General features: G+C 37.1%; 1 protein-coding gene across 19 annotated transcripts; it reads left to right on the plus strand.

Moving 5' to 3' along the window:
* Positions 1-1711: 1711 nt before the first annotated feature.
* Positions 1712-5671, plus strand: LOC145054019 (uncharacterized). 19 transcript variants are annotated; one of them, XR_013684665.1, is made up of 7 exons: positions 1712-2806; positions 2911-2963; positions 3035-3117; positions 3178-3287; positions 4237-4349; positions 5201-5404; positions 5491-5671. XR_013684665.1 is itself a non-coding variant. In XM_079002153.1 (6 exons), the coding sequence occupies exons 2-6, from the start codon at positions 2960-2962 to the stop codon at positions 5523-5525; spliced, it is 402 nt and encodes a 133-aa protein (XP_078858279.1). In that variant the 5' UTR covers positions 1712-2806; positions 2911-2959; the 3' UTR covers positions 5526-5671. The 19 variants fall into 19 exon arrangements, 5 of the variants coding, with proteins under 5 accessions (XP_078858279.1, XP_078858278.1, XP_078858280.1 ...); XR_013684667.1 differs by having other exon boundaries at positions 3209-3287; XR_013684664.1 differs by having other exon boundaries at positions 2911-3117.
* The last annotated feature ends 18222 nt before the right edge of the window (positions 5672-23893 follow it).

The raw sequence follows: 23893 nt of genomic DNA on the forward strand, positions 1-23893 counted from the left end.
CATATTATTGATCTTATACGGTACGACCGCCCGCCTGGAGTTGCTAGCTACAACTACATCTGACGAGATGAATTTTGGCGCTGACGTTAGCATTATCGAAACATTACCACGTGTTACAACGGGGTGAATGACTTTAGCACGCACGCCTTATTATGGTGTCGGTGCATCAATAAAGTATAGTGTCACGAGTTCGGTTATGATTTCATTATAAAATCCCAGTTTTGTTTCGTTACCGTATAGAATCGATACTGGATTTACACGAGGTTTATGTTCACTCATTTCAGTTGAAAGAAAGTGTATTTAGTGGGATAGCTTGTGACTCAAAGCGATAAGTGTCAATACCAAAAATTAAGTCGGATAACACTTAATTAATATCATGACACGGCTCGACAAGATTTATTAACTTACATAAAATAAGTTATTTATATAAACCATTTGTTTTTATAAGAAAACACAATATTTATGTGGGAGGAGTTTGCCCCACCGACTAAGTGTTGGTTTTTAAATTAAGTCAGATAATACTTAATTATTGTCACGACACGATTTTACAAACTTCATAAATTCAATACTTATGAGTTTTTCATATAAATGATACAAATTTTTGTATAAGGTTTCAAGAGTAAAGTTGGTTATTTTATGTTCTCACAAAGGGTAACATCTCCTATTTTTATATAATTTGATATTCAAAATCTTTATATAAAAATGAATTTTGATACAAGTCTGAATTACTTATATGTATTTTCCAACTTTTGTACATTTGGATTTGAACAAATGGTATTTATGAATGAGTCATAACACATTGTTATAACTCAATTATTTTATACTTTTAATAGAAAAGTAAACATTTATAAAAGCTGGTCAACCAGCTAAATTTTATCAAACAATGTTGGGTATAAAAATACTTTGTGTCAAAACCTGTAGAACTTACCAACAATTTTGTTAACATATTTTAATGTATTTATTCTCAGGTTATTAAGCAGGTCGGAAGTGTTCGTTCAGAAGACTCTCCGTTAGTTATATTATATCTTTGTAAACGCCAGATTGTTAGGCGTGTGTCACGATTTAGTGATAGCCATTATCAATGTAATTTCTATTTCGGTTATAACAGAAAATTATATTTGTACTGTTCAATGTATGTTTAATAACTGTGATTACTGATTTACGTCGCGCACCTCGGCGTTTCCGCCGACGGCCGAGGGTGTGACAGCTAAGGCGGTCAATCTCGGCTGGGCGGCGGTGGTTGAAGAGGTTGCGGCTGGAGCATCCAATCTAGGGTTCGGGTTAATGTATGCGACAAGGGGTGAGGGAAAGATGGTGACGGGTTTAATTTTGGAAGTTATTAAACAAATGACTAAATTAACGTTATTTATTTATTTAATTATTTAATTTTGATTGGCCCATAATTATGCATACAATAACACAATACTTACTTTAAACACCTGAACCTCTCTTTCTCTCTCTCTCTCTCTCTCTCTATATATATATATATATATATATATATATATATATATATATATATATATATAAGAGAAAGAATGATCATTTGAGAACTCATAGTTTCCCGAGAACCCAAAAACTAAAAAAGAAGCTTTAGATAAAAAAAAATGAAAGGCTTGGATCGGTAATGACATAATTGTAATTATTATTAATTCCAATTACATTTTAGGACTTTTTAAGAACATATCAAGTATAATATTGGAAACAAAAGTTATTCCCTGAAAAATTAGACCAATTACCCAATTTTTGTTTAGTTTCTCTCACTGATCGTAATTCCCCTCTTTCTCTCACTTTTTCTAAGGATGTAACCTAGAATCTACCATTGTCGATCGATCTCGTTGTTGCGATGGTCTAGTCCGATCATCGTTTTTATTACATTAGTGACCACTATTGATGGTGAATGTGAAGATGCTAGAACTGAATCGGTACAAATTTGTTTGTGTTGACCTGATGCAAGTCGAAGTCTAAGAGAACAATGATCTCTCTCATACATATGGTTCATCGGATCCCTAGCCGTTAAGGGACTCCTTCTACTTCAATTGATCACTCCACGCTCCTTTATTAGATCTCTCTCTCTTTTCATATGTCCATCGCACATTCATCATCGGAGATATCTCTCTCTCCCTCTCTCTCTCTCTCTCTCTCTCTCTCTCTCTCTTTTACATCGATCCAGTTTGGTGACCACATGCATCTCCTTCCTCCATATCAACTGCATGTAAGAGTGATTTTTAATTTGTATATGATTTCAGTTTTTAGTTTGTTTGTGCTTACTCAAAATCCTTCACCATTCTCACTAACCCCCTTCTCTCTCACCTTGTTCATCAAACGTTCGCCAAAATCCAGCAATGCCACCGGAATCTAAGGCTTCCTTCGTGCATCTGCATTCTCTAATCTCCAGGTCGCAAATGTTTAATCCACAAATCAACAGATCTAGGTCATTCTCCTCGCACCATCTCATTCATCTTCCTCATCCATTTGAAATCGATTCTACAATCTGTTGTCATTTGAAGCCACAATATCGAATTTCCACTATTCCTAGCCTCTCAAAACATATTTATCTGATTCATTTTCAATTTCAATTTGATTCATCACCTATTTTTTCATCTTTAAAACATACTCAATTGTTAATGGTGCATATATGAGAGTTGAAAATGATGCAAACTGGTGTTGTACTTGGCCCTAACGATAGATATTCATCTACAAAGTCGTCGACCCTTGGAGCTGTGGCTAACATTATTTGTGATGTAATGCTCTGTTATACTTTGGCTATGGTATTGCTGGAGCAGCATGGGCAACAACGGTCTCACATGTATATTATATATACTCTATGAAAAATATCACAACATGCATCCATTTACTTGTTTTTATATGTTAATTTCTGTTGTGTTGGACTTTACTTTACACAAATTGTAGGTTGTTGCAAGGTTTATGATGATTGAAGCTCTAAAAGACAAAGGGTATAATGGGTATGACATTGCTATCCCTTCACTTACTGAACTTCTACAAATATTCAAATTTGTTGCTCCTGTTTTCATAGTGATGATGTCAAAGGTCGCATTCTATTCGTTACTTGTCTACTTTTCCACATCAATGGGATTACAAATTATTGTTGCACATCAGGTTGGTTTGACTTTGACTTTAACTCTCTACTAAGGTCCAGTTCTGACACATTACTTTTAGGTCCTTGTCTAAGTATACTGCATGTTTGTAGTAGGCGGTGAAACTCTTTTACAAACTGCACACTCATTTATGCCAGAACTTATTTATGCTGCTAAATGAGTCTCTCAAAGGTTAGTGATATTAACCTTTTCAACTTAATTTATATTTTTTTACAAATGGTGATGTAATTTTACAATGTTGCCCTTGCCCCAGGTACAAATATTGTTAAATTCATTAATGATTATTGGTTCATCATCTGGATTAGTATTAGCTGCTACTGGAACAATTGTTCAATGGTTATTCCCCTACATTTTTTTCACATGATCCTCATGTCATAAAAGAGGCCAGTTTTTGTTAAATTCATTGCCCTTTTTCTTATAGTTTTCTTAATTTGTCATGCTTTTTTGTTATGGTTTTTTAATTACGTGTTTTTTACTTTGCTAAATATCCGTTTTATGGGATTGGGAATGAAAACATTTCATGTGCCTTTTAAGCTCCACCAAGTTAGAATTTACCATTATATCCATGTTTCCATGAGAAGTGATTTATTTTCTCCATGTTATATTGTTAAGTATTATATGACAACTACATGATTATAGCAATTTGACCTAAATACAAATCAACTTTCAGAAGTATGATATAATAGTTACTAATTATTTGCACTAATCAACGTGTCATTACTCTAAATGTGAATCACATATGAATCATATGTGGTTCATATGTAAATTTTAATTCACATGTAAATTATAATTTAATCATATATGAATTACATGTGATTCGCATGTAAATCATATGTAATTTGTAACACCACAATTTCTAGGTATTTTCCATGTACACCTTAATATGGAATTGTGTTGAAAAATTTGCCCCAAAGAGCCTTAAGTAAGAAACGTGCCTCTATTGCATATGTTGGGCATACACTTGTGTACGCTGGGTGTACGTGGTCGACACTTAAACCCTAAATTTTAGGGTTTGGACCCTGTTTAAGCATCATTAACTCCCCAAGACTCTTCCCCTTATTAGCTTCTATTGCCCACTTCGTACCTTACAAACCCTAATTTCCATTAATGGCGTTTTTAGCTCATTTTGGTGATTTGGTGTCAATTGTGGAAGAAAAGAAGCCATTGGATAGCAAGGAAGGAACTCCAATATTTGAGATCTGAGTTTTACACCCCTTGAGCAACCTCGAGAAGGTATAAAGTTTTGAACTTGTTGATTACCTCATTATAACTTGTTAGATGTGAAGTTTTGTGTGTTTAGTCCCACATTTTTGGTCTAAGTGAGTATGGACTACTCTAGACCAAATGAGTTATCCTTTTAGACGTTTTAGGGTGTTTAGAGTTATAAAAATGGAATCTTGATTGTTCATATTCCTCCATGCATGCTCTTTATTCGTTTAGAACCTTGTATTAAGTTAGGGTTTTGGTGTTGGGCACTTTATATCCATGCAAGATCATAAAGTTGGAAACTTTATAATTAAGAACGTTATTTGGGACTAGATCTTGGTTTTGGGATGAAAGAATTTAAGAGAATAAGCACTTAATGGAAAAAGTGTCATCTGACCGAGTACGTTGGGCGTACTTCTAAGTATGCTGTGCGTAGTGCCTTGGAGCCTCGTTTCTGGATTGGTGAGTACGCCATGAGTACATGTTGAGTACGTTGGGCGTACTCAACCTGAGTTGAAATGGTTGACTTTTTGACCTTTGACTTTGACCCGGATTTTTACCAAGTTTGACCTAGGGGTATTTTGGATATTTGAAATATAGTCTGAGATTTGGTCTCTATTTGTTATAAATTTGAACGGTAGAGTAGTTTTTGGAGCAATGTGGTGTTCAACTATTTTGTCAGACTGTGAGGTGAGTTTTTCCGCACTGTACTTGGGGGTTGAAGACATTAATGCCAGCATAGTAGATGGTGTATTATAGTTTAAATTGTTTCTTTGTTGTGGTGAACTGTCTACATAATTATTTGGTTGTTGTTATATGTTTTATCTGTTATATATGTTGACATAGTGTGGTTGGGTTGACACTAAACTGCTTTGTAGTGTCAGTCAACAAACACGGGCAATACAAACGAAAGGTTGTGGGTCAGGGTAATCCAACCGGAAGGTTGTGGGCCAGGGTTAATCTAACCAGGAGGTTGTTGAACCAGTATGTATTGGGTAATCCAACTGAAAGGTTATGGGCCAGGGGAATAAAACAAAAAGGTTGTGGGTCAGGGGTAATCCAACCAGAAGGTTGTGGACACAGTATGTCTTTTTTTATATGTTCTATTGTGTGGTATTTGGAGGAAACTCACTAAGCTTTGGCTTACAGTTAAAGTTTTATGTTTCAGGTACTTCAGATGATCGTGGGAAAGCAAATGTGTGATCTGCACATCCTTCTGATTTTTGTGATTGGATTTTGGGATACTCTGATTTGTGATTATTACTTTGAGAACAATGTTTTATAAACAATTATGGTTTTTGGTTAGATTCTAAAAATAAAAATTTACCTTGATTTTTTGGATGTTATAAGTTGGTATCAGAGTCCTGGTTTGATTGAATTGGATGAGCATTCATGTGAATCCAGAATCAAACTTTGGATCTGTAAAATGTTTTCAAAATAGTCTCAAATTAGTTTCAATATGGTTTTCAAAAGGTAACCAACGAATGATGAGATATGTACGATCAGCCGGAGCAAGAAAGTGTACCCCAAAATACCCACACTATTATTTGCTTATGATAATTATGATATAATTGCATGCTAGTTTATAGGCTAGGGATCCTGAGGAATTGCATGATACAATTGTTGATGTGTGATGCCTAATAGCCTAGGAAAATATCTTGTATACTAGATTAAATTGACATAATTACTGTAGTTTCTTAGTGTGTGCATCATAGTTGTACATAACTAAGATTTTATAGCCTAAGAATGTTTGATTTAGCCTTATTTCCTGTTCTTGTCTGATGAAGGGCTTAGGGTAGAATCAAGTATTCGACTATCTATGGGATCCAACGTTATGTATGATTAGCATGCACGAGTGGCTGCAAGGTTGGTGGAAGTTTCATCAGTGAGTACATTTCATATCGGGCCAATGTGAGGAATGATTAGTCACTGTTGAGAGAGTAGATATAGGATATATGTATGTCCTAGATGCTTGGGCCTAGTGGTCCATAATTTGCGTGTAAGGATCTCCCTAATTTTCACGGTGTCTTAGTGCCAGACAGTTTCACTGCTCGAATGTTGCTTACTTTGTGCTTTGTGGGAGTCATATTGATGTGAGTTAACTCTTAAATGAATATACTAAGTTACATGTTGCAAAGGTTGAATAATTTTAGAATGATTGATTCAACTCTATAGTGTAGCTCTCGTTTGAGTCTAACCATTATAGGGTTGGGTCTTTTAGTCAAAATATTATTTCAGTTTTGTTGCATGTAACTGTATTCATGAAGTGGTTACCTGACATTAATTGGGGTTTTTCATCAGCTGATGGCAGGGTGGGGTGGGGATCCTAGGAGAGCCTAAGAAGTGCTTGTGGCATCCCCAATTTCATGGCCATAAAAGACTGATTTGTTTATGTTTTCTTTAAAAATCAGAGTAACATTTTAAATAAACGAGTTGCGAAATTTGTTCCCAAAACAAAATATGATAAATATTTATCAAAGCATTTCCGTAGAAATGTATTTTATTAAAAGACTCGCGATGTCATGTTCGATACAGATCAAAAGCATAAACAGTTCAATATAAGCCTTACTACATTATTTCATATTTACAGGCCTATATCTATAATCCCTCATCCAAAACATCACATCTATGCTCGAGCGCCACTATCTGTAATACATTAAACTGGGTGGGTCAGACTTGGGAGCCTGGTGAGCACATAGGGTTTTCAACCCACAATAAATAAGTTTATTAATTTCGTCAACCAAAAATAACCCGATTACCCGTTCCCGTTATCCTCACATTACGTCCCTACAACACCTATCATAAGGGACCTAGACTAAGGATCATCATCGGGATGAACACTACTGCCAAGGGGGTTCCTCAGCAATATATGTCCTTAAGGCAACCATGAGGGGGATGGAGTACACCGGTGAACACATCGCTCACAAACACCTACAGGTTGCGAGCCTGCTAGCGTTCCACTGGATTGTCTAGAAAAGTCTGTGGTCGTCATCTATACTCCGCTAGATGACTGGAAACATCGTCAACATCGAGGCCTCTCATCATTTTATTTCATCACACCCAAACTATTATATCTACCCATGTTTTACCCAACACATTTTGTAGATATAAAATACATATATAGTTTAAATCATTTAAAACATGTATAAAATCTTTCATCCAGCATAGACAACAAGTATTCAGACAATATGCACACATAGCACGTAATTTATATAAAATACTTCATATATGTGTGTAAGACGAAAATAACTATGCACTCATCTGAAAAGGTGGTGACTTGGTACTCAGACAACACTTCGTTATCTCAAAACAATTTCCCTCGGACAAAACCTAGTTTCATTACCACTAGGGTTTAGTATAACGTTAACCACGACTAATTAATAGTCTAGCTATTATTACTATTATATAAGCGTTAAACTATACTCTCCACCCATTATGTACAGACTATGTACAGACATGGGCCAAACATGGAACATCGGAGGGCATGATCATTTTGGCATATAGCACTCCTGAAATCCAGCAACCCAAGCGGCCCTCCAAACCAGATTCCTCATACCGCGAGTGGTTAAAAATATATTATATCGACACTTATATAACCCATAATAGTAGCCTAAATAATTATTATAAAGTCCTAATAACGTTACTATAATTAATTAAAAGCTATATTAAAAATAGCGTAGGCATAGCTCACTTACAGCGGGTTTTATAGAAAAACCGGGCTTCGCTTGGAGCAACGTTTCCGAGTTGAAAGGCTCTTTTTCTCGGGACTCTGGGAGCCTCGGGGCTTCCTTCGGGTGCTAGGGGGTTTACCTAGGCTTAAGGGGGGTTAAGATAGGCTAGAGAGAAAGTAGTGAGAGAGAGTATGAATTTTGGTGTGAAAATCCGAGAAATCTCGCACTCAATTTATAGGCCGGAGGTCCTTAGACTACACAACATGTAACCTCGGACGCGGCGCGTTCGTACCTTGAGGTGTCGCTTCGCTGGTGGTGCATCGTGCCCATTTCTCGGACCGCAGCAGGCTTGGTGTACGCGCAACGTTCCCTTCGGACGCAGGGCGCTCCTCGGACACTGGGCGTTCCTTTGTACGCGAGGCGTAGCGAGGCTTGGTGTCCGAATCCGAAGGCTAAACCGTGATCAACAAGCGACGGCCCTGATTGAGCCACGCCATCAACCCCTTGCAGATTCGCAATTTTCCTTCCCGAATTCTAAAATTCACAACTTTCGCATACGGGCTCCGTTTTCGACGTTCTTTATATCCACGCGTAGGCGGGACCATACTCTACAACTTTCGTTTAGAATCTGTCGGTTAATTTTAACTTTATTTTTAAAGTTATATTTTTAACAGGTCGGGACATGATTGGTCTGTTAAAAATTCATAACTTCTTCATCCGACGTCCGTTTTCGTCTGTCTTTTTATCGTTACGCTACTGTTAACGAGATCTTCGATTCTCGTTTAGGTTCTGTCGGCTAATAACTGCTCGGTCTAATATTCGGACTTCGGGCTGTGTACTGCTGATCTAAAACTTAGAAAAATCATAACTTCCTCATACGAAGTCAGATTTAGACGTTCTTCTTATAGACGCTCTCGGTTTAACGTATTCTACGACTTTTATTTAGATCGCTAAGGCTAAAAGTCGCTCTATCATAAATTCACTATTTACGTTTCCCGGTGACGTGTCTGTTCCGTCGCGAAACTTCGACGAGTCATAACTTCTTCGTTAGAACTCGGATTTCGGCGTTCTTTATGTTGCAAGAATCCTTGTTTTGACCACTACAACTTTATGTAAGGATATCGGGCTTATCTCACACTTTAATTTTGACGCTTATTTTTATTCTTTATTAATTATATCTTTATAATTAAGTATAGAACACATAAATTCACGTAAGACTCAAATATTTCGTCTTTATTACTTCGAAAAGTGTTTCAATAGTTGACATAGACTATTACATCATCTACCATTGCTTAGTCCCGAAACATGGGCGTTATAGTGCTTTAGTGCGGTTGTGATGTTGTTTAGCGGGTTTTAGGAGTACATTATGAGGAGGTGACTTTGAATATCCGAGATGATTCTTGAGGAAAATATGGATATGTTTGGAATGTAGTCTTGGGACCGTAGTATTGGAAGTACATGATCCATACTCGAATTAAGGAATGTCACGAAGATTCTAAGAAGTAAATAGAGGATTTTGTATGGATTTCCATAGTGTGGGTAAAGTGTGATGGATTATTGATTACATTTTGGTTATGTGATGACAGTTTGGTTTTGTTTAATAGGATGTCGGTGCCCAGGCGAGAAGCAAAACCTTTCGATATTCAGATGACACAAGGTTACGCAGTTGGATTACCACTGCGATTTTATATATTTTATTGGAAGAATTATATGGTATGGTTGGTCGAATCACTGACAGGCTAATTGTCAAATTTGGGGAGCAAGTTGCTGCTTTCCGAGTTGTGGCAAAGACTGCCAATACAACTAGAAAGAGATAGATCTTGATGTGGGAGCGCGTCAAGGAAAGAGGAAGCGGGCGCATGATCCAATAATTTTAATGACGGGCGAAGAGTTCAATGTTGATAACCTGAGCAATGGAGGCCATAGGGACCACGTCATGCACATTAAGGATGGAGGAACCCATGAGTTTGTGTGATGTAATTTCAAATGTGGTAGGTGCGGACGGAAGGGACACGTTCGCCAAGATTGAACCCCGGAGGTAGAAATATGTCATCGCTGTCATCAGCCTTGTCACATTAGGGCAAATTATCCACATTTGATGACCAGGGTAGCTTAGACTCCATCATCTGCTGTTTTCCAGGAAGTGGAGTCAGGACCTGAAGACCTTGTGAGTATGTATCATATTAGAACCCATCATATTCTTATTTTTTATGTTTATGATCATGTAATTGTGTGAGTGAGACGTTGTGATCAGTTTACTTAAGTCTCCACCTAAGAATCATAATTTCGTTAAAATTGCATGGGTATTGTTATTATTAAATGGATTGCCATATACCATTTTGCATGCCAAGAGCTGTGTTTAGAGGGTATGGGATGAGCCAGTTTGAGTTTTGTTTTGTTGCAATGTTAGTTGGTGGTAGCTCAAACCCTAAGTGAGGGAAAGTTGGATATTCTGCTTGGAGGATCATCGATCTGTTCAAGTTTTCGTTTTAGAAGAATGGGTCATAGGGATTGCGGTTCAGGTATGTGAATCAGTGGTTCAGGTTTTGGTCGAGATGGGGTGTAGAGAAAGTTGCCACCAGATGTATGTGTCCAAGAATGCAAGAGTTGTCTCCGCAGCAAGAAGTTGTTGGATAAGGAGCTCGTTGTAGCCAGTGGTTCCTTTCGGTAATTTCGAGGATCTAGTCAAGAGGCATTTGGGTCGCTCAATTTGTTTTACATTCGTTATCCAGGTAAATTACTTTTTTGACCCTTATATATATGGAATTGGTCGCAAATTGGTCCTAGTGAGCCTTGAGTGTGAAAATGTGCTTGCCTAGTACGTTGGGTGTAATCTTTATACACTGGGCATACGTGGATGAAGGCCAAATCCTAATTGTTAGGGTTTGGACCCTATTTAAACATCATTAACCCCCCCCCCCCACACACACACAAGGATTTTCCCCTCATTAGCTTCCAGCCTCATATCATATTTTACAAACCTGAATCTCTAGTGTGAGCATTTTTTACCTTGAGTGTGTATTTTGGTGATCTTGAAGGAGTGAGAAGGGAGTGGAATCAATTTGGGAGCTCAAAGACAACCTAGATCTAGAAGCACATCATCATTTTACACCACTTAGAGGTAAAAAGCTCTGATCTTGGTAATGTTTTTCTTAGGTCTTGTTAGCCATGGATTTGTATTCATTTTAGTCCCATAAGCTTGGTGTTTATGAGTATGGTATACTTTAAATCATATGAACTGTCCTTTCATACATTTTGGAGTATGTAGAGTCATAAAAATGTAGTCTTGGTCCTTAGTTTCCCTCCATGCATGGGGTATGATGTCTTAATGAGTTAAGAAGTTAGGGTTTTTGGTATTCGGCACTTTCTAACCAAGCAAAGTTATAAAGTTGGAAACTTTTGACTTAGAATGTTATTTTGGGACTAGTGCTACATGTGGATGAAAGGACTTAATGGATTAAGCATTATTAGAAGGAAAAGTTGGCAGCGGAGTATGTTGGGCGTACTCCTGAGTACGTTGTGCGTACTCCCTTATGTAACACTCGTGTTTCTAGCCTAGGCATTTATATTGAGTTGATAGTCTAGGTTAACCTTTGTAACTCATGTTGAAGAAATGAAAAGGAATTATGTGAATATTATGTGAATTATCTGTTTTATGCTTAATTATTAGGGCTTAATTAATTAAGAATAAAAATAAGCGTCAAAATTAAAGTGTGATATAAGCCCTATATCTTTACATAAAGTTGTAGTGGTCAAAACAAGGATTTCGGGGATATAAAGAATACCAAAATCCGAGTTATAATGAAGAAGTTATGACCTGTCGAAGTTTTGCGACAAAGCTGGCACGGTGCCGAATGTCGTAAAAAGTGAGTTTTCGATAAACTACTTTTTAGCCTTAGTAATCTAAACGAAAGTCGTAGTATTCATTAAACCGAGAAGTTCGATAAAAAGAACGCCCAAATCTGACTTCGTATGAGGAAGTTATGATTTTTCGAAGTTTCAGCTTAGCAGTAGACAGCTAAAAACTCGAATTTTAGATTGAGCGATTTTTAGCCGACATAACCTAAACGAGAATTGAAGGTCTCGTCATTAGGAGTACAACGGTAAAAAGTCTGACGAAAACGGACGTCAGATGAAGAAGTTATGAATTTTTAACGGATTTCCTGTCCCGGTCTGTTAAAAATAATAGTATAAAATTTAAATCAAAATTAGCCAACGAAGTCTAAACGGAAGTTGTAGAGCATAATTTTATCTACGCGTGCATATAAAGAACGTCAAAAAGGAGCTCGTATGCGAAAGTTATGGATTTTAGAAGTTTTGGCGCGAAAATCGAGAAAATTCGCATAGTCACGAGTTGCCACGTCATCCTCGCTGAAAAAGTGCCACGTGTCCTGCTGAGTCACCAGGCTGCTGAGTCACCAACCTGCTGAGTCATCCGAAGCCGTGGCACATCCGAGGAGCGACGTGTGTGCAACCTAGTCCGAGCCTCGCACGTGTAAGACGACTCCGCGGTCCAATCAGCGAGTGCCACCGAGACCCTCGCACATGCTGACCACCCGCGCATCGGACACACACCTCAGACCAATCACAGACTGCCAGCAGCCCTTCGCACGCGCAGCCCTCATGCGAGCCTTCGCCTGCGAACCCTCGGATCTGCGAGACGTGGTTCCTTCTCAGTCGTCCGATCAGAAGCTCTTCCCTATAAATAGAAGGGTGCGAGACCTCCCGGGGGTATTTTGAAAACTTGTCATTTTTAGCCCCTTTCTCCATATTTCTTTCATATTATCATCCCCCGAAGCGCCAGTATCGATTATAAGCCCCGGAATACGCCACGAAGTGCCCGAGAAGCCCGGAAAATTTATCTTTTCGGTTTCGAAGCCCGACTTTTGCAAAGCCCGGTTTCTTAATAAAACTCCCGGTTTTATTAGAAACGATCGTTTTAGGAAACGAATTGCTGCCCGATTATCATCAAATCATGTGAGTGTATAGTCACTTTCATTTTACATATAGATATGAAGTATTTACCTTATAATACGTGCTATGTGTAAATATATTAATTGTTTATTCGAGGTGACTGTTGTGTTGATGTTTTACACAAGTTTTAAACTATATAAGTATTTTTATCTACAAATATGTTGGGTAGAACATGGGTAGATAGTGATGTGTGATAAAATAAAATTGATGAGAGGCCTCGATGAGTTTTGAGATCCAGTCATCTAACGGAGTTTGGATGACGACCATGGACTTTCTAGACAGTCCAGCGGGAAACATTAGCAGGTCCGCAACCTGTAGGTGTTAATGAACTGAGAGTGTTCATTCGCTGTACTCCATCCCCCTCATGGTTGCCTTTAGGACATGTATGGATGAGGAAACCCCTTAGCAGTAGTGTCCATCCCGATGATATTCTTTAAGCTAGGTCCCTTGTGACAAGTGTTTAGGGACATAAAGCGAGGATAACGGGAACGGGTAATCAGGGTTATTGTTGATTGATGAACTTAGTAAGTTTATTATTATTGTGGGTTGAAAACCCTATATGCTCACCAGGCTCCCAAACCTGACCCACTCAGCTTTTTATGTTACAGGTAGTGGACCCCGAGCATAGTCGGAGGACGACGAGAGATTTTTGGATTATAGGCCAGTAGTTGTAAATAACTGTTGAAAGGCTTATAATGTCTTGTTTATGCTTTTGATCTGTATCGGAACATGACATCCCGAGGTTTTGATATATATATGGAAAACATATACCTTCTTAATGAAGGGTTTTGATAAACTTTTATCATATTTTGTTTGGGGACCAATTCCGCAACATCTTTTAAAAAGATTTCTCTGATTTTATTTTAAAAAGCATAAATTAAATTGGTCTTTTCTGGCCGAGAAATTAGGGGATGTCACACCTTAAGCCACCGATCTAAATGACGAGTACGCCACACGTATAGGCTGAGTACGATGGGCGTACTCAGCTGAGTTGACTCAGTTGAATTTTGATCTTTGGCCTTGACCAGGATTTTGACTAAGTTTGACCTAGGGGTATTTTGAGTATTTTGATCAATGATTTGAGACAGGGATACTGTTTATTATATAGGTGACCTGTAGAGTTGGTATATTGAGCAGTGATTTATCCAGATATCTTTTCAAACTGAGAGGTAAGTTTTTTATTCACTGTACTTATGCGTCGAAGGCACCAATGTCGTCCCACTAGATTATATATCCTACTATATTGGATTTTGTTATGCGGTAGTGATCTGTTACACCTGTATCCTGGTATATAGGATGCTGTTATGCAATAGTGATATGTAGATCTGCCTATTAGTTTGTTAACTGGTTATATGATTATCTGTTTGCCAAATATATTTTATTTGTTATATGTCAACATAGTGTGGTTGGGTTGAGACGAGGTTATGGGCCCAGTATGCAATATGTGTGGCAATCCAACCGGGAGTTTGTGGGCCAAAACAATCCAACCTGGAGGTTGTGGGCCAGGGTAATCCAACCGAGAGGTTGTGGACCCAACATGCAATACGAATATATGTTTGGTTGTGTGTGCTACTTTGGGCGAACTCCCTAAGCTTTGGCTTATAGTTTTAGTTTATTGTTTCAGGTACTTTAGACGATCGCGGAAAGCAAAGGTATGATCATGCATATCCTCTTGGTTATATGATTTTGGATTTTGGGATAATCTAATTGTGAACATTACCCTTGGAAACAATGTTTGTAAATAATTGTGGTCGTTGGATTGTTTTTGCAAAAATGAGAACTTTACTCTGATTTTTGGGATGTTACAGGTTGAGTATTGATTGTTGATGAATTTTTCAGCTTGTTGTATATATTCATATCTATATTATAGGATGGGTAGTTGTTGACCGGTCAATCAGTTTCAGAGTTTGGTATATTTAGTTTCTTATGGCTTTTGTCTAGTGGTGCATCAGATCAATGAATTAGTTGTCAATGCACTCTTGATCGTTGGTCTTTTTATTCATCGTCAATAGCAGAGGTTCTTCAGAAATTTCGAACTATATCAGTTGGAGTTCCATGGATGTGCCAACCCATTGTCAAAATCTATACTTTGTACATTTGATTTCTGGATATGGGTACCCTCAATGGTTGGTTTTGAAATTGTTGTTCATAGTAGGCTCAATTTTGGTAGACTTCCTTGGTTATTGGAAGTCTGAATGGTGGGATAACATTTTTTAGTTTTTCAGGTGTGGCTTTGGATCTGAGTAGAATCCAATTTTGGCATGTGGCGTCGACAAGGTTGGTAACAGAATTGACCCAACCAAGATTTTGTTAGCCTTTCTGTTAACTTTGGAAGTTTTATTGAGCTAGTTGTGTATTGGTAGGATCTGTTTGGTTTCAATCATGGTATGTTATCTTATGTTCGACCATTCATGTGGATGTTTCTGTTAGCGGTTGAGGTCCATCGTTTCGGTAAGATCTCCAGGTACCACACCCTATGGGTAAGGTTGTGAGGAAGAAGGAGTGCAGTAGAAATTGGTTTAATTATGTGTTTCCCTTAAGGATATATGTAGGCTGAGTAAGATCGCATGAGAATGCTTGTATCGAGCTATTGGAATGGTTCTTAATTGGTTTGTAGCCCTTGATTTGGAAAAAGAGTGGAGCTGCCTACCTCATTTTCTAGTTGTGTGCGACCACGTTTTCGACTGATTTAACATTGGTAGCAGCCTGTTCTGTGAAAGGAATTGTGTGTGATAAAAGGGAATGACCCATGTTGTGTTTGGTTAGCATTGAGGAGGGGATGCTGTTTGGGTTCATGCAAGATGGTGGCTTGATGGTTGATTATTTTTAGGCCCTAGGGTGTTGGTAGTGAGTCTTCATACTAGTGATGGAATGATGGCAAGATCGGCATAGTACCGTGAGCTTTTCGTTTAGTGGTTTGAAGGTGTCACGATGTATCTTGAACTAGTGGTTGTATGATTCATATGGATAGGACCCGGTAGTCATCTGATCGAGACTCTTAGGTCTCGGATCGTTAGCCTTCTTGTCATGGTTAGGTGTTAATGCATTGTTGGGAGTCGGTGGAATCAGTGACCAGCTGGTTTGGATCATGTAGGATATTAAAGGTTGTTGGGAGTAATAGTTGTGCATCATAAGTCTTTTGAAGAGTGTTTGCAATATGAACCCCTTTTGCTTGTGTGTTGTTTATCAGGAGTTTGGTTACCAATGTTGGGTATCGGTTATGGAATTTTGAGTCATGAAGTTCATTGTTAATGTCTCGAGTGATTTGTTAGGTGGAGGTACACCTGATCTAATAAGGGCTTTGGATGCAACATAAAATTCTTGGATGGACCATCATTATACTCGTGGGAGCAGTAGGTTGATGATAGTCATTACGAATGAGTACTCTCAAGCTATTGGGTTGTTGCTGGCAGCTGTGGGTTTCCGAGTGGTCTCTCGAGTTTTCTTCATAATATGCCTTGATTTCGAAGTAGTTAAAACGATTTTGGGGAATATGTTGACATTGTTCGTGTTTCACTACAACAGTTTTTTAGCTGAGACTCGTTTTGGGAGTCACCTTGTTTTTTAGTGGAGAGTTTAACAGTAGTGAATAGTCAAACAAGGTCTTGGATTTCTGGATTTCGGGCAAGGTAGTGATGATTATTCTTCAATGGTTAAAGATAGTAGGGTAGGGACTCATTATTAGTCCGGGTATGTAATATCCTCTAAGATCGGGTTTTGTTTGTAGTATGGAAAGGTACTCGCATGTATGAGTCGACTTCTCAGTTTTGAAGGGTTTTGAATGGACTTAGGAACCCGTGGCAGAGATGTGAGAGCATTACCATGAGTTATTCGCGGCACGGACTTCGAGGACAAAGTCTAAATCAAGTGGGGGAGAATTGTAACACCTCGATTTCTAGGTATTTTCCATTTACACCCTTAATATGGTATTGTTTGCAAAATTGGCCCCAAGGATCCTTAAATGAGAAACGCGCCTCTATTGTGTTCGCTGGGCGTACACTTTCTACGATGGGCGTACGTGGTCGACACTTAAACCCTAAAATTTAGGGTCTGGACCATATTTAAGCATCATTAACTCCCCACGACTCTTCCCCTCATCATCATTCATTGCCCACTTCGTACCTTACAAACCCTAATTTCCATTTGTGGTGTTGTAGGCTCATTTTGGTGATTTGGTGTTCATTCTGGAAGGAAAGAAGCCATTGGATAGAAAGGAAGGAAACCCAAGCTTTGAGATCTGAGTTTTACACCCCTTAAGCAACCTCGAGAAGGTATAAAGTTCTGAACTTGTTGATTACCTCATTATATCTTATTAGATGTGAAGTTTTGTGCGTTTAGTCCCATATTTTTGGTCTAAGTGAGTATGGACTACTCTAGACCAAATGAGTTGTCCTTTTGGATGTTTTAGGGTGTCTAGAGTTATAAAAATGGAATCTTGATTGTTCATATTCCTCCATGCATGCTCTTTATTCGTTTAGAACCTTGTATTAAGTTAGGGTTTTGGTGTTGGGCAACTTATATCCATGCAAGATCATAAAGTTGGAACTTTATGATTAAGAACGTTATTTGGGACTACATCTGGGTTTTGGGATGAAATAACCTAATAGAATAAGCATTTAACGGAAAAAGTTCCATCTGACCGAGTAAGTTGGGTGTACTTCTGAGCATGTTGCGCGTACTCCCTTGGAGCTCCATTTCTGGATTGGTGAGTGTGTCATGCGTACATGCTAAGTATGTTGGGCGTACTCAGCATAACTTAAATCGGTTGACTTTTTGACCTTTGACTGTGACCATGATTTTTACCAAGTTTGACCTAGGGGTATTTTGGGTATATTGATCTGTAGTTTGAGATATGGTCACTGTTTTTAATAAAGGTGACCGGTAGAGTGCTTTTTAGAGCATTGTGGTGTTCAACTATTTCGTCAGGACTGTGAAATGAGTTTTCCTCACTGTACTTGGGCGTCGAAGGCGCCAATGTTGGCCTAATAGACGATGTATTATGGTATAAATTGTTTCTTTGTTGTGGAGAACTGTTAAGCTCTACATGATTATTTGGTTGTTGTTATGTGTTTTATCTGTTATATATGTCGACATAGTGTGGTTGGGTTGAGACTGTACTGTTTTGTGATATTAGTCAACAAACCGGGCAATGTAATCGAAAGGTTGTGAGCCAGGGGTAATCCAACCAGGAGGTTGTGGACCCAATATGTGTTTTGTATATGTTCTGTTATGTGGTGGTATATATATATATATATATATATATATATATATATATATATATATATATATATATTATTAGTTTTAGATACAAAAACAATTTTAGAACTAAAATCTCGTCATGATTACAATATATAAGATAAAGATCTCATCATTTTAGAATTTGTTGCTCCATAATCTATTATCACAAAAGTGTTAAGCAAATTATGTTTTAGTACTTTCATCATTTGATTTTCTATTCATGTGGAAAAACTTCCAATGTTCATGTGGAAAAGCAAAATCCAAAGTAGGAAAAAAAAAATCCTTTATTGGAGCTGGAATTGTTGAAACCTTTGGATCTCAATCAAAAAACTAGATTAAAATAGGAGAGTATATACGAGAATGAAAACTTAAAAAAATCTAAAGCTTCATAGGTCAGAGGGAGTGGTGCATGCTTGTCATGCTGTCACTTTAGCTTTTTGGCATACACCTCATATGATGTCATTTTTGTAACAAAAATGAATAACATGTCGTTGTTTAAAGGGTGTGTCAAGATTATTTTTTTATATATTTTTAAAAAAAAACAACATTTCATTAAAAAAACACTACAACATTTGAAATATTATTTAACTTGATTTGATACTTACTAAATACTAGACTTAAAACTTAACTTCAATTTGACTTAAAAATAGACTCAATACTATTTGTCAAAATTATATTTCTTGATAAGCTTCACTTGTATTTTCTCTGCAGCTCAACGTTTATTATCGGGTAATTTTAAACGTCTTTCATTATTAGCTTCCACTAACGATTTTTTTTTCTTTTTGTCAAGGTTGTAAAAAACGCTCGACGTTAGCTAGTCGGTGGACTAAGGTCAAGGGATTAATCGGCTAGACAGAGATTTTTCGGAGACCATTAATTGCTAATTTGTTGAATTTAAAAAAATTAAATATGAATAATATCATATCAAAGTTCGTAAATACCACTAATATGATAACAATATAGGTTAATATGATTTATACAACAATAATCATGCCTCAGATTGTTTCCATTGGAATAAAACTTATTCAAAATGTTAAATTTTCATCGTTTTATGATATTTCACTCATTATGTATGCATGTATTAATCGTTAGGCGCCCTCTAATCGGTTGAGTAGCGCCTAGGGATTAATCAGAGATTAATCGGGACCTAGTCGGGATTTTTACAACAGTGCTTTTTGTTATGCAGGTTGCAACATTCTTTCGATGTGCTCATTTTACTCCATGAGCCCTTCTCGCTTCTCATCACTTGAAGAACCTTCGACAACCTTGAGCTTTCTTTTCGCTTGATCTCTTCCTATTAAACGACTCGGCCTTGGAATATCATACGGTTCGTCATCATTGAGGTCAATTCCAATATGTGCATCCGAAGATTGAATATGAGAGTTTTCAGATGTTTTAGTTATTTTTGAACTACCTGTGAAGTCTTCTGATTGTGTTGTTTGAGTCATTTTTCTTTGTCATTCACAACATTAAAAAGTAACATTTTTTAACACTTTCTTCTTTTCCTTATTGAACATTTCTGAGCGTTGGCTAGGATTTGTACATCATTAGCACCACTTGGCCAATATTGTTTCACGTTGAAGCGGACACTTAATATTGCCATAATTATACATATATATTTTCATTATTTCAATATATTTTAAGCTATAATTTGGTTAATTAGATATATATTTGGTACTTATTGAGTTAAATTACATTTTGCAGCCAAGAATGACACTCTTTGAGAAAAATGACTGCAAATGAAAAAAGTTGGAACCTGAAAGGACTGAGCTGAAGCCGAGAGCTTAATGGAGCTTAAAAGGAAGAAAAATCATGCAACAAGACTTCCCACGATGTGGCTTCAGAGTATCAAGTCGCGGTGATAAGAAAGATCTTGATGATATGCAAAAATTAGAGGCCCACGACGTGATCCTTGACCATTCATTTCATGAGAATGAAAGTTCCAGAAGATTACAACGCGGATTACAAGTTTCCTTGCTGAAGAAGGATTTCTACTGAACTCACGATGTGAGCACTATAAGCTCATGACGTGAAGAATGTTACTAGGAAACTATATATATATATATATATATATATATATATATATATATATATATATATATATTAATTGATAAATGACTTGAGAGATAAGAGAGATATATTCTGAAGGTTTCATCCGATTTTAGAGCCAAAAAAGTGCAAAAACTGTTGGATTAGTGTCTAAGTCCATAACTATTTTGGTATGTACTTGACCCGATGGTGCATGGTCCTTTTGGGTTGCCTTCACCAAAGCAACTTGATAGGATGAATTATGGAGAGAGAGGATTAAATATGATTTATTAATATATTATGAGAATAATATATTAAAGGAGAAATCATATTGTTTAATTAATATTAGTTAAGAATAAATAAGAATTAAGTTTGTGGCTAAAAGACATTAACTAAACTTAAGGGACTAGAACTGTCAATTGTGTTAGTTGAATATTGGGCTAATGGACTCCATATTAAAGGGGTGGACGAATTCTATGGGGAAACCCATTAGAAATCGTCCAAAGGCCTTTAAGAAAGGGGTTCATGGGTTGCTTAGGGCCTAAGCATCCAAATTAGGGTTTCCTTGTTAGATAACCCTAATAGCCTCACTATTTAAGGAACCCTTATGCCCCAAAAACGTGGTGAACTTGTTCTCTAGGGTTTCCACACGTTTTGGGCAGCCTCCTTTTCTTCTCCTCTTCATCCTCTTGCTCTTGGTGTTTGTGAGCCATTAGAGGAGTGACATTTGTGACTCTAAGCTTTCTAAAGTCATTACAAGGAGGATTTGGGATTGTTATTGCTACATAACAATCAAGGTAATATCTTAAACCCATTATTATGTTAATACTGATTATCATATGCTAGAATTAGAGTTTATAGTCTTGGATGAATTGCATATACAATAGAGAAACCTAGATCCAAGCATTAGGGTTTGTATGAGCACATAGGATGTTCTTATGGCTAAAATCCATCAGTGGTATCAGAGCCTAGGTCGTTTTTCTATTGAATAGATGCAAAAAGATCAGAAAAAACGAAATTTTTTTGCTGTCTGCGCCGCCAACTCGGCGAGTCCATTTATGGACTCGGGGAGTAGCCCCGACTCGGTGAGTACATCAGTTGGTCTCGACGAGTAGGCTGAACTCGGCGAGTCCATCAGTGGACTCAGCGAGTCCAGAGTGCTGTTGACGAGATTTTCGATTTTTTGAGCAGATTTTGTTAAGGATAATTACCAAAACTCGTTTTTGTTGCCTAAAATCGATTTTTTATGTTTGAAATGATTATCCTTATCAAAATTAATGGATTTGGTTAAATATGGATAATATAGGATTATTATTAGATAAATATTTGACCTATTTAGTTTGAAAAGTTTCAATTTGCACCCTTAGGTTTTATAATTTAAATTTGAACTTAAAAGTTTTGTTTTTGAAATTTAAATAGTTAAACCCTAATGTTTTGAAAAGGTTTCAAAACTTGCACTCAAGTTTTGGAATTTAAATTTTTGATTAAAAGTTTAATTTTGATGTATATTTAAATTCTAAACCCTAATGTTTTGAAATGTTTCAAAAACTTGCCCTCAAGTTTTGGAATTTAAAAGTTGATTAAAAGTTTAATTTAGGAATGTTAAATTCTAAAACCCTAGTATTCTTTTGAAAAGTTCAAATCGCACCTTTATGGTTTTATTAATTAATTAATGTGTATAATTAAAAGAGATTTAATAAATCCATATAGTTTTTGGTTTACATTTAATTAAATTAAAGGTATAATTTTTAAATTAGACCAACTAGTATTTTAAAAGTGTAAAGTACACCCTATACTATATATAACATTAAAAGTCTAATATTATATAAGTATGAGTAAAAGTCAGTCTTACCGTTAGTAGGCCTCATTCACGAAGCTGGTCTATAAGGGGTGTTTAAGGAAATTGCCTATAAAATGGCGATTGAATGGGTATCCACTCTTACTCACCGCACTCTTGACTAGGGGTGTTCATAACCGGATATCCGAAAATTCAGATATCTTAAATTTCGGATAGTTGATTTTTGGTATCCGATTCCGTATCCGAAATTTCGGATATCCGAAATTTCGGATACGGAATCGGATACCAAATCGGATATCCGAAAAATTGAAATTTTGTTAAAATTTGAAAAACATATGAAGTTTTTAAGTGAAAAATACATATTTTTAAATTAGAAAGGAATATGAAGTAATATAGGTATTTAATTAAGGGTGTTATCAATATGTTTTAGTTACTAAAATTCATATCATAAGACATATGCGACTAAAATAACAAATAATGTATAAAATAAAACCAAAATTTTCGGATATCGGATATCTGAATTATCCGAAAAATCTGAAAAGCATTATCCAATTCCGATTCCGAAAAATTGGATATCCGAAATTTCGGATATCCGATTTTTCGGATAATTCGGATTCGGAATTTCGGATACGAATATTTTTGAACACCCCTACTCTTGACTAGTGGAGGGTCGTTAGCCGAACGGGTAGGATAGGACAGAAACCTTCCATTATAAGTATAATGAAGTACAAAAGTAACTAAATGCTTTTACAAAATTCCCAATCTTAGTTACTTTAGGCAAAAGTGAATTGATGCAATTCCATGAAATTACACTTTATACCCTTGCGAAGACGTTAGTGGAACGTGTGTGGTTAACTGGCACACTAAATGGTTCTAAGCAAAGGTAGCAAAGGGTGACTCGATGTTTGTCATAGTTCGGTGGAGCGTGTGTGGTTAACCGACACATCGAATAGGTGACTGTAACATGTGGGGGCACCATGTAAGTTTGCATGGTTATTCACACCCGCTTTGTGATCCTCGGCATCCCAGTCACAAACTAGAGGGGCATATCGAGATTTAAACATGCCATTGAAAATGTTCAATGAATCTCAAAGAATCTAGGAGTTTTCAATACATTTAAGACTTAATCTATTTTTCGTTTTTCATGGTGGAAAATTAGTGAGTCGTCATTCACTTACCTTCAAATGTTCTGCAATTAGGGTTACGGCATCCTTCTCCCGAGTTGTGGAATATTGTGTTGGGTCCTAGCCTTAATATCTCATTTGGGTGATTTATTAAGGACTCAATCGATCAACTAACTTGAATTTTTTTTCTCCCGTTTTGTAGGTGCCAAAGTTCGACAACTATGGTCTTCCCAAATCCTGTGGAACAAGCATTCCACATGAAGATGATATTCCACGATTCGATCGAGGAACAAGAAATCATGCTTCACTTCCTCCACCTCCTCCCGTTATTCTCCCTAACCCACAAGATCGTAGAATTGAAAGGTTCAATGTCACTAAAGCCCTATTGGAAATGAAACATGAAGATGGTAAACCCATGTGTGCCCACGTTCTAGGAATGAAATCACACATCGATAGGTTGATAATGTTGGGTGCGTCATTCCCGGATAAGTTGGCTGTGAACTGGGTTCTACAGTCACTTCCCGAATCATATAATGAGTTCAAGAGAAAGTATTATATGATGGATCATGACAAAAACCTCATTGACCTAACTTACATGCTCATTGCTGCTGAATCAGAAATGATTTGGCAAAGCAATGGAGCGTATTTGTCGGGAAAGTCAACCAACCATGCTTCTGAGGACATTCTAGGAGAACCGAACTGCGTTTGCTGCCAAGAGAAAGGGCGTTGGATACAAGT

This window comes from Lactuca serriola, chromosome 5, assembly GCF_051521515.1.
Source record: "Lactuca serriola cultivar US96UC23 chromosome 5, Lser_US96UC23_V15, whole genome shotgun sequence".
Classification (NCBI taxonomy): domain Eukaryota; kingdom Viridiplantae; phylum Streptophyta; class Magnoliopsida; order Asterales; family Asteraceae; genus Lactuca; species Lactuca serriola.

What these genes read in the sequence shown, in the direction of transcription:
- LOC145054019 (XM_079002150.1), top strand. Translation starts at nt 2,081, where the DNA reads ATGTCCATCGCACATTCATCATCGGAGATATCTCTCTCTCCCTCTCTC. An exon ending in AAATTATTGTTGCACATCAG is followed by an intron (nt 3,118 to 3,211) that starts GTTGGTTTGACT and finishes TGTTTGTAGTAG; the next exon opens with GCGGTGAAACTCTTTTACAA. An exon ending in ACCAGAAGGTTGTGGACACA is followed by an intron (nt 5,405 to 5,490) that starts GTATGTCTTTTT and finishes TTTATGTTTCAG; the next exon opens with GTACTTCAGATGATCGTGGG.